Source organism: Plasmodium inui (genome assembly GCF_000524495.1).
Source record: "Plasmodium inui San Antonio 1 unplaced genomic scaffold supercont1.8, whole genome shotgun sequence".
Classification (NCBI taxonomy): domain Eukaryota; phylum Apicomplexa; class Aconoidasida; order Haemosporida; family Plasmodiidae; genus Plasmodium; species Plasmodium inui.
The window spans coordinates 695,183-707,692 of record NW_008481842.1 but is presented as its reverse complement, the minus strand read 5'-3'; the positions used below and the strand labels follow the sequence as shown (position 1 = coordinate 707,692).

The 12,510-nt window shown below is 44.0% G+C and overlaps 2 protein-coding genes across 2 annotated transcripts; one reads left to right on the top strand and one right to left on the bottom strand.

The window, feature by feature from the left end:
- Window positions 1-803: 803 nt before the first annotated feature.
- On the top strand, window positions 804-9,056 carry C922_02417 (hypothetical protein; the record flags this gene model as incomplete). The annotated part of the gene is made up of 1 exon (XM_008818016.1): window positions 804-9,056. The coding sequence occupies one exon, from the start codon at window positions 804-806 to the stop codon at window positions 9,054-9,056; it is 8,253 nt and encodes a 2,750-aa protein (XP_008816238.1).
- A 470-nt stretch (window positions 9,057-9,526) lies between these two features.
- Window positions 9,527-11,794, bottom strand: C922_02416 (hypothetical protein; the record flags this gene model as incomplete). The annotated part of the gene is made up of 1 exon (XM_008818015.1): window positions 9,527-11,794. One exon carries the CDS (start codon window positions 11,792-11,794, stop codon window positions 9,527-9,529), a length of 2,268 nt encoding a protein of 755 aa, XP_008816237.1.
- Window positions 11,795-12,510: the final 716 nt, after the last annotated feature.

Below are 12,510 nucleotides of genomic sequence, written 5' to 3'. Positions count from 1 at the left end.
TTTTGTAATTATCATTATATATGCGTATGTACCTGAACGCGCCCGCAAATTACTACGCCCTTATACATTCGCTTAAATGCGTACATACATGCGGAGGACGGATTATGCTTTCCACAAGTGCGAATTGACAATGTACACATTTTGCATGCGCGCCTTATGATCCATACGTTGCGTATTGCCCCGCGCGAGTACAATTTTTTGTCTTTCTGTTATTAATTGCTGTGCCACTAAGGGGGGAAGTTTTAAATCCTGAGTGGTCAATTTTTTCGACTCATTCCAGATGGATATACATACGTGTACGCGCATACACGTATGCACATACGCCAGTGGAGAGTTCACTTTCCCCCCAGCTGTCACGCTTGGCTGAGGGTAGTGTGCCCATCTTAGTCACATAAAGCGCCCGTTTAATTCGGGCGGCGAACTGTGCATACTTCCAGTTGTGCCATCACAAGCACGAGACTGCTCACCGAGACAGTTGCCAGAGAGGCTCACACGTCTGTACATGTATATATGTGTTTTTTTTTGCTGATCACGCCTGCGCATGCAGCTAATTTAAGAATGATATCTTTTTTTCCTTGTAAAGATTTTAAGAGGGGCAGTGAGCAGGCAGAGCCCACGGAGGGGTGCGCCATCGCATGAACCAAACGCGCTGCGTGAAAAACTGTACAATATATATAAAGAAGTATATGCGCCCCTACGCGGAAGGCACTGAAGGAAACGCAACCCTTTTGAACGCGTGCCGATCTGTGCACTCTTATCCCCTTCCCCGAGAAATCAACGAACCGCTATCAGCTTAGCCGAAGATGAACTCCAAAAAGAACCATTTGAACAAAGTCGGCAGGCAAACGGCGAACCCCACTTTCGGGAGGAAAAGTAATTCCTATAAGGAAAACACCTACGGACAGACGAACGGAGGGAAGATTTTCAAGTTCATGAGCGATTTGAAGTATAATGGCTACGGCAACAAACTGGACGGAGCGCATTCTGACAACAGCTCCAGCACCAGTCGGAATGGAAAAAGGTACGGTGTAAGTAGCAAAAGAAGAAGCAAACAACGGCAGCCGGAGGTGGAAGAAGAGGAAGAAGAGGAAGAGGAAGAAGATGAAGAGGAGGAAGATGACGAAGAGGACGAAGACGAAGAGGACGATGATGAAGAGGAGGAAGACGAAGAGGACGACGATGATGAGGACGACGCGGATGAGGACGATGGAGAAGACGAAGACGAGACGAACAGCAGCGAAATGAGCGATCTCTCCGTGAAAAAAAAAAGAAAAGAAAAAAAGATGCATAGAGATGATAACTTCTACGAAGGAATCGAATCATCCAATATAAAAAATAAAGTCAATCTAAAAAATTATAACTCCGATTACTACGATATTTATTCCAACATATACTCCTATTATGATATTTTTACTGAAGATAAAAATGAAAAAAAAAAGTTCAAATATTTTAAGGACGTTTTTTCCAATTTTGATGACAAGTATGAAAATAAGGAATATAAGCACGGGCTGGACTTGAGCAAAAAGCTGCAAGAGAAACACATCCCGATTATCCATCCGAACAAAAAAGGAACCCATTTTGATAAATCGTTTACTAAAGAGGACAGGGGAAACGCCTCCCCCCTCATTCCCAACCTCCTCGCTGCAGAAAATAGCAACTCGAACAGCGCGGGGGGAACTGGTAAACTCGGTAGTAACGTCAACACTGCGTTTTTGAGCAGCAGTGTTTTCCAAAATGGTGATAGCAGAGACCCCCGGGGCGGTAAGGAAAATCTGGACAATAGAGACAGCAACGATAACGATGACAGCACTGATGTCGCCGCCGCGATGAATGGCCTGCGCAATGAATTCTATGCCGGAAGTGGTTCCCTGAGGGCGAAGCGGAATAACTTGAAAAAAGGCGAGGCGAACAAAGACTCTATGCTCAAAAATAACAAGAAGAAACTCGTCCCTTTGAAAAAGAAAAAGAAAAAAAAAAGCACCAGCGAAGATGTCATCGTGAACGATAGGGACAATTTGAGAACGCACGTGAACACGAACCAGAGTACTAACCCGATTTCTGCTGCGAGTGCTGCTGCGAGTGTTGCCGTGAATGCTGCCGTGAATGCTGCCGTGAATGCCGCTGTCAGTGCTTCCCCAAGTGCGAATCCAAACGTCATTGAATTTAAAAAGAACCTCGGCGGTCCGAAAAGCTGCGCAGAGGGCATCTACGGCAAGCAAGACCTTTCCAACCTGAGGGGAAGCGCGAACGCGAGCAGGGAAAAAGTGAAGAAGAAATTCAGCCACCCTGCGGAGGAGACCGCCAGTATTGCTAGGAAGTCAAAGGGGAGAAGCAGGAAGCCCGGCCTGTTTAACAATCAGGAAAATAGCGAACTGAGCAGCGCCACCCATTATGCGAAGTATGCCAAGTATGGCAAGTTCGCGAAGTATGAGAAGGACGGCAATCCGGTGCAGGAAAGGACCAAGTCGCACCTGGGCACCGCCAGCGGTGCTGCACACCGGAAAGGCAGCCTGGGCAATGTCAGCCATGTCAGCAATGTGAGTAACGCCAGTGATGCAAGCAATCTCAGCAACCTGAGCAACTCTAGCAACCCAAGCAACATCAGCTTGGACAGCTCGTGCTCCATCGAGTTGGACAATCCCCTGGAGGAGGGAAAAGTGCCGGACGTGAAAAAAGAAGGAAGCATGAAATTTTTAAAAAACCCAACCAAGAAGCGAATGAACAAGCTGAAGAAAATCGTAGAGATATTGGAATATTCCATTTACAATGAAGAAAAGAAAGGATCTAAATTGGAGTCAAAACTGTACGACTACGTACTCCTAACGAGGAGCCTCAAACAAGAAATTGCAAACCTGGAGGAACTTAACAGCAGCAATAAGAGCAAAATGGCTAGCTATGAAAAGGACATAACCAAGCTGAAAGAGCAGAACGAAGAAATGAAATTGACACTTTCCACATTCGAAAATGAGCTAAGCAGTTTAATAAACAAGTTCGATAAAAACTTTGCCAAAGAATTGATCGACACGAAAACGCAGAACGATGTGCTGAAGAAGGAAGTCGAGAAACTCAAAATGGAGATCGAGAAAAAAAACCACGAAATTAAGAAAATTGAAAATTCGAATGACTTGTCGAAGAAGCTAAGTGCGGAGAATATCGCGATGCAGGGAGGGGCAGGAGTAGTGTCCTCCTCTGTCCACACATCGGGCGTCACCAGTACAAGTACAACAAATGGTCCATTGAATAATTTGAACGTGGCCTATGGGGTTGTTAGCTCCACCAGTGCACCAACCAGCGGTAACAGAATCCCCGCGCTGAGTGATCAAAATGAACAGGGAGGAGACCTCGGAGGAAAACCCCTGGAGAAGAACCTCAAAGAATCAATCACCACGGCGTACGAGTTCCCTTTTTACTACGGTACGAGCGAAGAAATTGAGCCATCTGTGGTTGACGATTTGATACTAAAAATGAAAACAATCAGAATCGTGTATGAGAAAAATATCGAAAGGTATGATGATGACACGAAGGCGACGATTTACGGCTGCTACATCTCAAACTTTATTTTAGAAAATAAAGACATATGCAATCACAGGAAGGTGTTGAAGCACTTACAGGATTATTGTGTAGTGGAATCGAAAATGCTGAATATGCATTTGAGCCTACGCAAGGAAAGGTGCGACAATGTGCCCCTGAAAGAACTGGAGAAGGAGGTCATTAGACAGCTCGAAAATCCAGACTCGGACAAAAACAAAGAGAGGGTGGCCCTCATCAACTCGATTATGCTAACTCTAGTGTTTAAGAATACACACATTTATAATTTATATCGCCTGTTCGTGATTTGCTTAAAGTGCGATAATTTTCGGTGGATACGTATAATGAAGAAGTCCCTTTTTTTGAAGTTTTTCGACTTGTGTTTGATTGACCCCAACGTGAAGGGGAGCATCTCCCTCCCGAACGTGAAGGAGGCGAGGCTGATCCATCTCACGCCCGAGGAAGCACTGTCCGACCCGCAGGAGCGCCTACCCGTTGACAACGTCCATCAAGTGCAGTATCATATCAAACACCCCATGTTCTACTGCTCCAACGAAACAGTGAAGAGACTCATCTCGAGCATGTTTCTGAACTTCGCCAAGGACCCAATCAACCCTCAAAACGATGACAACATATATCACTTTGTGTTACAGAAGAAGAACTTTGACTTGCTCAAGCTACTGAAATTGTCTGGGAAAAATTACAACTATATATTTAACAAAAATGGAGAAAACAAAACTCCACTGGACTACATAGACAATGAGGACATCAAAATTGACCTCATTTCTGGGTACATCCTAGACATAGCAGGAAAGGGAGCAGATAATTATAAAAACGCAAAGTATGATATAGCCTTCGACCTGTACAGTGAAGCGCTGGAGAAACAAATAAAACTTTCAGAATCCGTTAGGATGGGTAAATCAATGAATGAAAATATAGGGAAGCTTTATTACAACCGAGCTAGGACATTAATGCACCTGAACAAATGGATCGACGTTATTGAAAATTGCAACAACTGCTTGAAATACATTCCCAAATATATTAACGCTTTCGACACGCAGATACACGCGTACGAAAATTTGCTGGAGTATGAAAATGCCCTCTTGACGTATAAAAATATGTGTATGAAATGTAACATCAAACCGGATGATAAGGAAGACAAACTCAAGTCACAGATAAATGCCACCTCCTTTCAAATTCTAAATGTCAACAGGAATTGCTCCGTCGCAGAAATCAAGCAGGCCTTCTCGAACTTATCCAAGAAGTGGCACCCTGACAAACTTGGCATAAACAGTAGTCCAGATATTAAAAAAAGGCACAACAATCACTTTAAGCGACTTTTTAAGGCCAAGCAACTGCTCCTGAATGATGCCGAAAGGCTCAAGGAGAAGAAGAAGAAAGAGACCAACTATGTGTATCCTCAAATTATCGAAGATGTAAACCACCCACTGAGTAATAACAGAACCGGCTCGCATAACATGCAGAAGGGTGGAACCCCAGCTGATAGCGTAAACGCGCCATCTCAGCAGAGAGATGGTAACATTCCCACCACTGCCAGTAATACTAATGACAGTGGTACTACCCCTCATAAGGATGACCTAGGAGCCAATACAGGGGACGCCCCCCTTAACACCAACGCAGGCACATTTGACTCAACCACGCAGACTTCCACTTTTGCCAGTGATGCCAAGAACACCTTCTACCATACGTACAAAGATGATATTGACAAATTTCAGGAGAAACTAAAAAACTTCAACAAAGGATTGAACAACGAATCGGACGACAACAAAAATGCCAACCCCTTCCTCAACCTCTTCGATGGGAAACTCACCAATCTGAATAACGAAAAAGTCGATGAAAATTTTTACAAAAAATTGAAAGAGGAGTACGAAGGACTCTCTGATGATGAGATCACTAATTTTAAAACCAAAATTTCCAACTCGATTAATAACCTCATACAGACGGAACTCAATTTGAAGAGAGAGTACCAGGAGCTGTGCATAAAGGAAAAAACAAATGTCATTATGAATGCCCGCCTCTGCATTTTGCAAGAGATACAGAAGGCGTTGTGTGTCCGATTGGACAAAGAGAGGAAGCTGAAAGTGGTGGAGAGCATAATTAAGGGAAGAACTGAGGAACGATCCCTTAACTCGGCAAAGGCAAATGAGGGTGGGGGGGCTACCGAAGAGGAGATTCCCCGCGAAGGCGAAAGGGATGCCCCTCGAATTGCCAGAAGCGCAGGGTATGGGGCTGATCCCCAAGGCGAAGACGAAAAGGAAAAGGATTATCTCCAAAAAAACTCATCCAACTTGAAAAAGGGCGCATCCGAACCAGAGGTCAAATGGGAAAACTCCAAAAGGAAAAGCAACTCCGATAATGGTGGACGCTTTTTAGAAGACACGGCATTTTTTCGAGATGCGCAGAACAGCAAAGGGGATAGCGGATTCACGTCAGCGGAGAGAAAGAAACAACGCCTCGAAGAAAGTGATGAACATGGCGGCGAAGGCGACCATTCCATCGATCGTAGTGACGATGATGAGTATGACGTTGGCTCCGGTGAGCGACGTGCCAGTAAGCGAAATGGAGACCAACTGGAACAAGCAAAAAACACGCAGCAGGAAGCAGCGGAAGACAAAATGCACAAAGGCGCCTCGAAGGAGTTGTTCTGCAATGACGACAGGGGATATTTCGAGGAGAGCCAAAAAAATAAAAACACCCCAAGCGGAAGCAGTAACGAGTGTGCAGGGGGTGACAATGTCGATCAGAGAAGTAGGAGAAAAAAAAAAAACGCAGATTTTAAGGACAACAACATACAGTGGGAGGAAGACGAAACGGAGAGAGGTGACAAAAAGAAAAACCAGAAAAACAAAATGGTCGCAGAGGACAACGACCATGAGAACTTCATATTTTGGGATGAAAAGGGGAGCGACCATCACGAGGGAAAGGACAATTCATACATCTTCGAGGCTTCTGATATATTCCAAGGGAAGAATGAAGGGAAAAATCAAGTGAAAAATGAAGGAAAACATCCAGAGAAAAATCAAGGCAAAAATGAAGTGAATAATCAAGTGAAAAATGAGGGCAATAACTTCTTCGACAGCGTCAGTGCTAATCATCCTAGTGAGGCCAACCAACCATTTAGGCACTCAAACGGACTACCGGGGGAGGACCGCTCCATGGGCCAATATGAAAAGATCTTCACTGGTGACAGATTAGAAGGAAACAATTTTTTTTTCTTAAGTAAGAGCAACAAAGGGAAGAACAGCCTGAACAATGCAGTGGGGTCGTTTTACGATGGGAATACTGAACAGGCAAATGGGAATCAGCACAACAGTTTTGCCAGCAAGAGAGAAGGAGACGCCCCTCAAGGAGACGGAGAAGAAGGGGAAGACGAAGTAGACAGTAACGGGGAAATGACCAGTGGTCACCATTTCGCAAAATCCATGAGTGAAAGGGACCCGTTTGATTTCCCCCACGGCGGAAATTACGATTACGAGTTGGAAAGTCGAGCCGGTGATGGGGGTGTCGCAGGCGAGAGTGGTCATGCTGGGGAGCTCCACACCGAAGGGCGGGAAGCCCCAAATGTCGATTCGGGGAACAGCGCCAATGCCAACTCGCACAAAGTGAATTTCCCGAACGAGCAGGATGAGTACAACTACCTTAGGGGAAGAATGAAGGATATCATGGGCACCCCGAATGGTACCCCTGGGAATATGAAGAAGGTCCCCCAGAACGGTAACAACAGCTGTGATGGCAGCGCGCAAAGTGACGAAGAGGAGAACACCCACCGCGCCGTTGGGACGACGACAAGTAACGCCATGCCAAATAACGGCATTCCAAATAGCGGCGTGTCTCGTAACGCCACGCAGTATAATAACAATTTCCACGTGGACCGCTCCAGTGATAACCACAGCGATGATAGCTACCTTAGAAATGACACCTACGAAACGATGAATCAGCGTACTATAGACCGAGTAGGAAAAAATCATCCCCCCAAAAAAGGACAAGATCATAAAGACCAGGACCATAACATAAACGGTGAAGATAGAGACCCATTGAACTACTCCAGCAGCCTGACGAAGGAGGAACAATTCGCAGCAATGCGGTTCCCCGGTAGCAACAGCTACGTGCAAAAAGGTGTACACCAAAATCTGTTTAACCTACTTAACATGGACGTCAACCTAGCAGGAAGTAGCTCCTCAGGAAACTTAAATTCGACCTACGCAGAGAAATTTATGAAGAAAAATTTAATGTACTCTAATGACGCCGTGGACAGACAGAGGAGGCGAAGTAGCTTCAAGCAGCAGGCAGGCACAAAGTATGCCAGCGACGGGGAAGAAGTAGGAAACGGCGAAGATTTTTACGGGCTCTATAATGATAGCATTGGGGGGATTAACGGCAGGCAGGGAAGCGCTGCCAATAGCAGGAGCGCGGCCAGTAACGGAAGTGGCAGCCACCAAGTGAGCAACTTCGAGCCCCCGTTTTTTAGCCAACCCGCGCAGCCCTCGCACGACCCACCTACGAATGGAAGAAAAAATGGAGACCGGAACTCAACCGCACGAAGGGACAGCAACAACGCCGAAGCTTTTTCCAATGTAAGTAGCTGTCAGTATGACCAGGAAGTCGAAACACAGCAACAGACGCCACTTCGCCTGTCGCAGCAGGGGTACAAAAATGCAGAAAGGGGAACCTTTTATAAAATCCCCAAGACCGATGCCCACTACGCCAATGAACCGTACGAAGAAATTTATCAACACGATCAGGGACACAACATTTACTACGCACCCGATGAGGAAGACACACCAAATGGTCCAAACAATGATGATGATAAAAATTTCTTCCAAACAGATATTAACACAAATCAAAGTAATACCACACATCTGTACGCGAATGAGATGAACAGTCCATTCCCTGAACAGATAGACTCCAAACAAGATAGCTTCCTCTACGATGATAATAATTTTTGCAACACTAGTTCCAACTTTTATGAAAATCACCTAAACAAGTCATACAATTATGAAAATATAAAAGTGAGAAATTCACTTATGTACCTAAATGAAAATGAAGAAAAAAATAAAAATGTGAAGAAAATATTTTCGAATGATTTAACTTCCATTTCGTTGGATAAAGAATTTAATCAAAAGAATAAATTCTCATTCAATCAGAAAGTGGAGAAACACAAAGTGAAAAATGGAAGAGGCAAAGTTCCCAGTGAGGAAAATAACTATATCAAGTTGAAGAAGTCCTCCTTAGATAAGCTAAGCCCCAAAGTTGATGCGAGTAAAGCAAGGCCCTTTGTCTTAGCGTCAGGGATAACGATGGGTGCTGCCACTGCCCAGGCCTCTACACAGACCGCTACCCCAGTTGCTACCCCGGCTGCTCCACCCGTCGAAGGTTCCCTACCGAAAAAAATTTTTAAAAAAAACGTGAACACAGATGACAAACACAAGGCTGCCGATCAGATGAAACGGGGGAAGGCAAAGGCCAAGGACAGCGGCGTCGCGAACGGCAGTAGGCAAAACAAGTAAGCAGTCTGTGCGATGGATATGCCCGACTGTGTAACCTCTACACTGGCCAATCCAATACGTGTAACGCGCCAAGCAATCACCTCACCAAACGAAGCTGAAGGAGAAAGCAATATGAACATATCCACTGCGAACTACTTTGTCGGCGTTTAACTGCCACAGTGCTGCATCAGTGTGTAAACGTAGGTACGTCCCTACCTGTGTGCATGTAACTATTTAATTCCGCCTTCGATCGGCTTAACCGTTTGCAGCAGCCCCCTGGTGTCATCTTCTCTTAATTAATTTTTTCTATATCTTTTGAAAGACGTGCATCAGAGGATATTTTTTTCTCCATCCTTACTTTAACTCGCTATTTTTTGTAATAACACACAAGATGGTAAAAAAAAAATTTTGAAGTAGCTGTATTTTGTTCAAGTTTGGTAAACATCCGGGCAGGGGCCATATGCCACCCTGCATACTCGTGGCATAGCTGATTACCCTCCCACATGCATTTTCAGAGCGCACCCCCCTCCCCCTTTACCGACATGCCTATTCACAAAATTTAAAATTGCTTCTTCTCTTCTGCCAAAGTGGGCACCCACCCCTTTCCCCTTCACACGAAAGAAAATATTCCTAATATGAACCAAATCGAGGGCATGAAATGTGTGCATCTCTGTTATGATCAAATCGAGGAGGTCTTCTATCAGGAGGGTAACCCTGCTGGGAGAGGGAACCGGACACGGAGAAGCAATGCCGCTATTCTTCTCACCCATAATAGGGAATATTTTTAACAGCATGTTCAAAATCTTCGGATAATCACGTGAACACATTTTCTTTTTTTTCATAAAAAAAGCTGCGTAGTCAACCAAAAAGTTTAACACGAAACTGGCTTGATTTATTTTTTCCGGCGTATTGCCATCCGTTTCTGGGCAAGTCACTAAATTAAGGAGGAAGTTCAGAAATACGTCACTCGAAAAGGTGTTTATGCACAGGTTCAGGAGGGGCGCTTCTTTATATATATCATTCTGTCCCATTTCGTCGCCCATATTTTTAACATACAACGCATACAAACTTAGCATTTCTTCCCTCGGGTGTTTTAAAAGATATGACATGATAACTACCTTCTGAGAAGGCTCCGCAGAATGCACAATTTGGCGACTCTTCTCGCAGAACTGCTCAAAAAAACGGCCTTCATAAAAATCGAACAAAGAAAATGCGTAAGACAAATTGCTTACATCTATGTTGTTAATCCTTTCCACATTTATATATTTCGAAATTAAGCCAAGGAGTGCATCATCCCGATGTTTATTTTTCCCGAGGCAGTAGGTCAACAGACAAATGTGGGAATATTTCTCGCTTGGGCCTCTTTCGCCGTACTTTTGTGCAGTTTTTCCTTTACTTAACTGAGTGAGGCAGACACTAACATTTGACCTCTTATGTAGATTCTTCTTACTGTAAGGATTATCTGCTTGGTGGGATGATTCCCCCATGTTGTTGTGTCCCCAATTGGGGTGTGCTTCACCGTCGTTTGTTTCCGTTTTGTTCATCTCTTGCTCAATTGCTCTCATGTGGGAAATCCCCCCCCCTCTGTGTGTATCCTGCAAGGAGTAAGAGGGATGTTCTTCCCTTGGGAGCCTTCCCCCTTCATCGCCGTTTCTATGTAGTTTGCCATCTCTTTCGTTGTCAGCCACCGCTACAGTATCACCCACCACTACAGTGCTATGTGAACCACCTCCGGTAGCATCAACACAGTTGCCTACACTTTGTGATAGCTCCTTCTTCAACCTCCGTTCTGTCTCATTACACAAATGAAGAAAAACCTCATAATCGTATATTTTCATTTTTGTGTACGAATAGGCTATTAAAGCTATCTCCTCCATAGTTGCAAAGCATATTTTATATAACAATTCTCTGCTAATTAAATTTACGAATGAGTCATATTTTGTGTGAAGTCTTGAATAAGACAAGAGCAATTGGGAGAGATCTTTTATGTTAAAATTTTTGATCCATCTTTCATCGACATTTTCTGCCACTAGCTTGAAAATGTTGTATTCCTCATAGTTAACTTTGGACAGATAATTCAAAGCCGTGGTTATACTATACGGCTGAAGGAACGGCAAATGGTGCTTCAATTCGTCGCAAATCTCATCCCATAGGTGTTTATCACGGTGGTGTTCACTCGAGTTACCCATTCTGTGCACATTTCTGCTACTTCTGGTGGAAGCGACTTCATTTTCGTTACTCCTAAGTTGAATGATTTCTTTTCCGTTCGGTTTATCTTGTTGTTCCTCTTCAGTTGGCAATGGGCTACTCCCATTTGAAGGACACGTGCTGGTATAGCTTTTACGGTTATGACTATGACTAATTTGTCTGTCACTTGATTGACCAGCAGGATTGTTTTCTCCATGTAGGAACACCTCCGAATGGGCACTTTTCCCACAATCCCCAGCACGATTCTTCATGTAAAGGACACGATCTTCTGCTCTATCCCCACTGACACGCCTCAGGTATAGCATTTTTGCGACTGTTCCCAGTTTATTTCCAAATTTTTTACGCGGCAATTCTTTTACGTGTATCTTTTTCATCCATATTTGCTGCTTCTTATTTCGATTTATTTCCTTATTTTTTAACACATGTTCGCTGGATGAGGAGCTGTGGAGATTTCTCAAAATGGTGCCTACTCTTCTACTTACAAAAAAATTCCCTTGTTGAACAATTCCGAGGTTTTTCAAGCGACTTGAAATGCATTTTACTTCATTCATCTTTTTTTCGCAAAACGTACATTTCTGACCATTTCAAAAGTGGGCTGGCTTTATTTAAAAAATCACGGTGTTCTTCATCGCAAATGGTCACTTGTTCGGGACATTTATGCCATTCTTTTGACTTACGTTGTGCCTATGCTCAGCAGTTCTCAGTTCCCTTTCCCGTTTCCCCCGTCGTGCCTTTTTATTTTTCATTTTTTGGTGAATTCCTTCGCTCTGGTGAGATTTTTCACTCGCACAGTCTTCTCCCTTCCGTGCGCATAAACGTATGCGTAACGCGTGCACAGCTAAAATCCTACGCATTCTTACACCTCATTGGTTCTATGACAACGTGTTTCCCATAAGTCTACATATCCCGTGACGCGAATGCTACGAGTTGGACCTCTGTCGGTTGCATTTTCTACAGATCATTTTCACACAAAAAGGTTGCAAATGGTTTTGCAAACCATCATACGTCCATTTGCTGGCATGCCTCTTTTTGCGTTACGAACGTTGCAAAAATATGCAGGGGTCATACATTTTTCGCCATTTTATTAATTAGGTAACTATTTTTTTTTTTTTTTTTTTTTTGTTCATGTGAAAAAAAAATAGCTAGCTGTTTAGGTCACCATTTTGCACTTTTTTTTTTTGGCGCAGTTATGAATAATACGTTATAGTGCATATTTAAATGTACACACACGCACACAGATTGTTGCTCGGCAGCAACTGCTACTGGC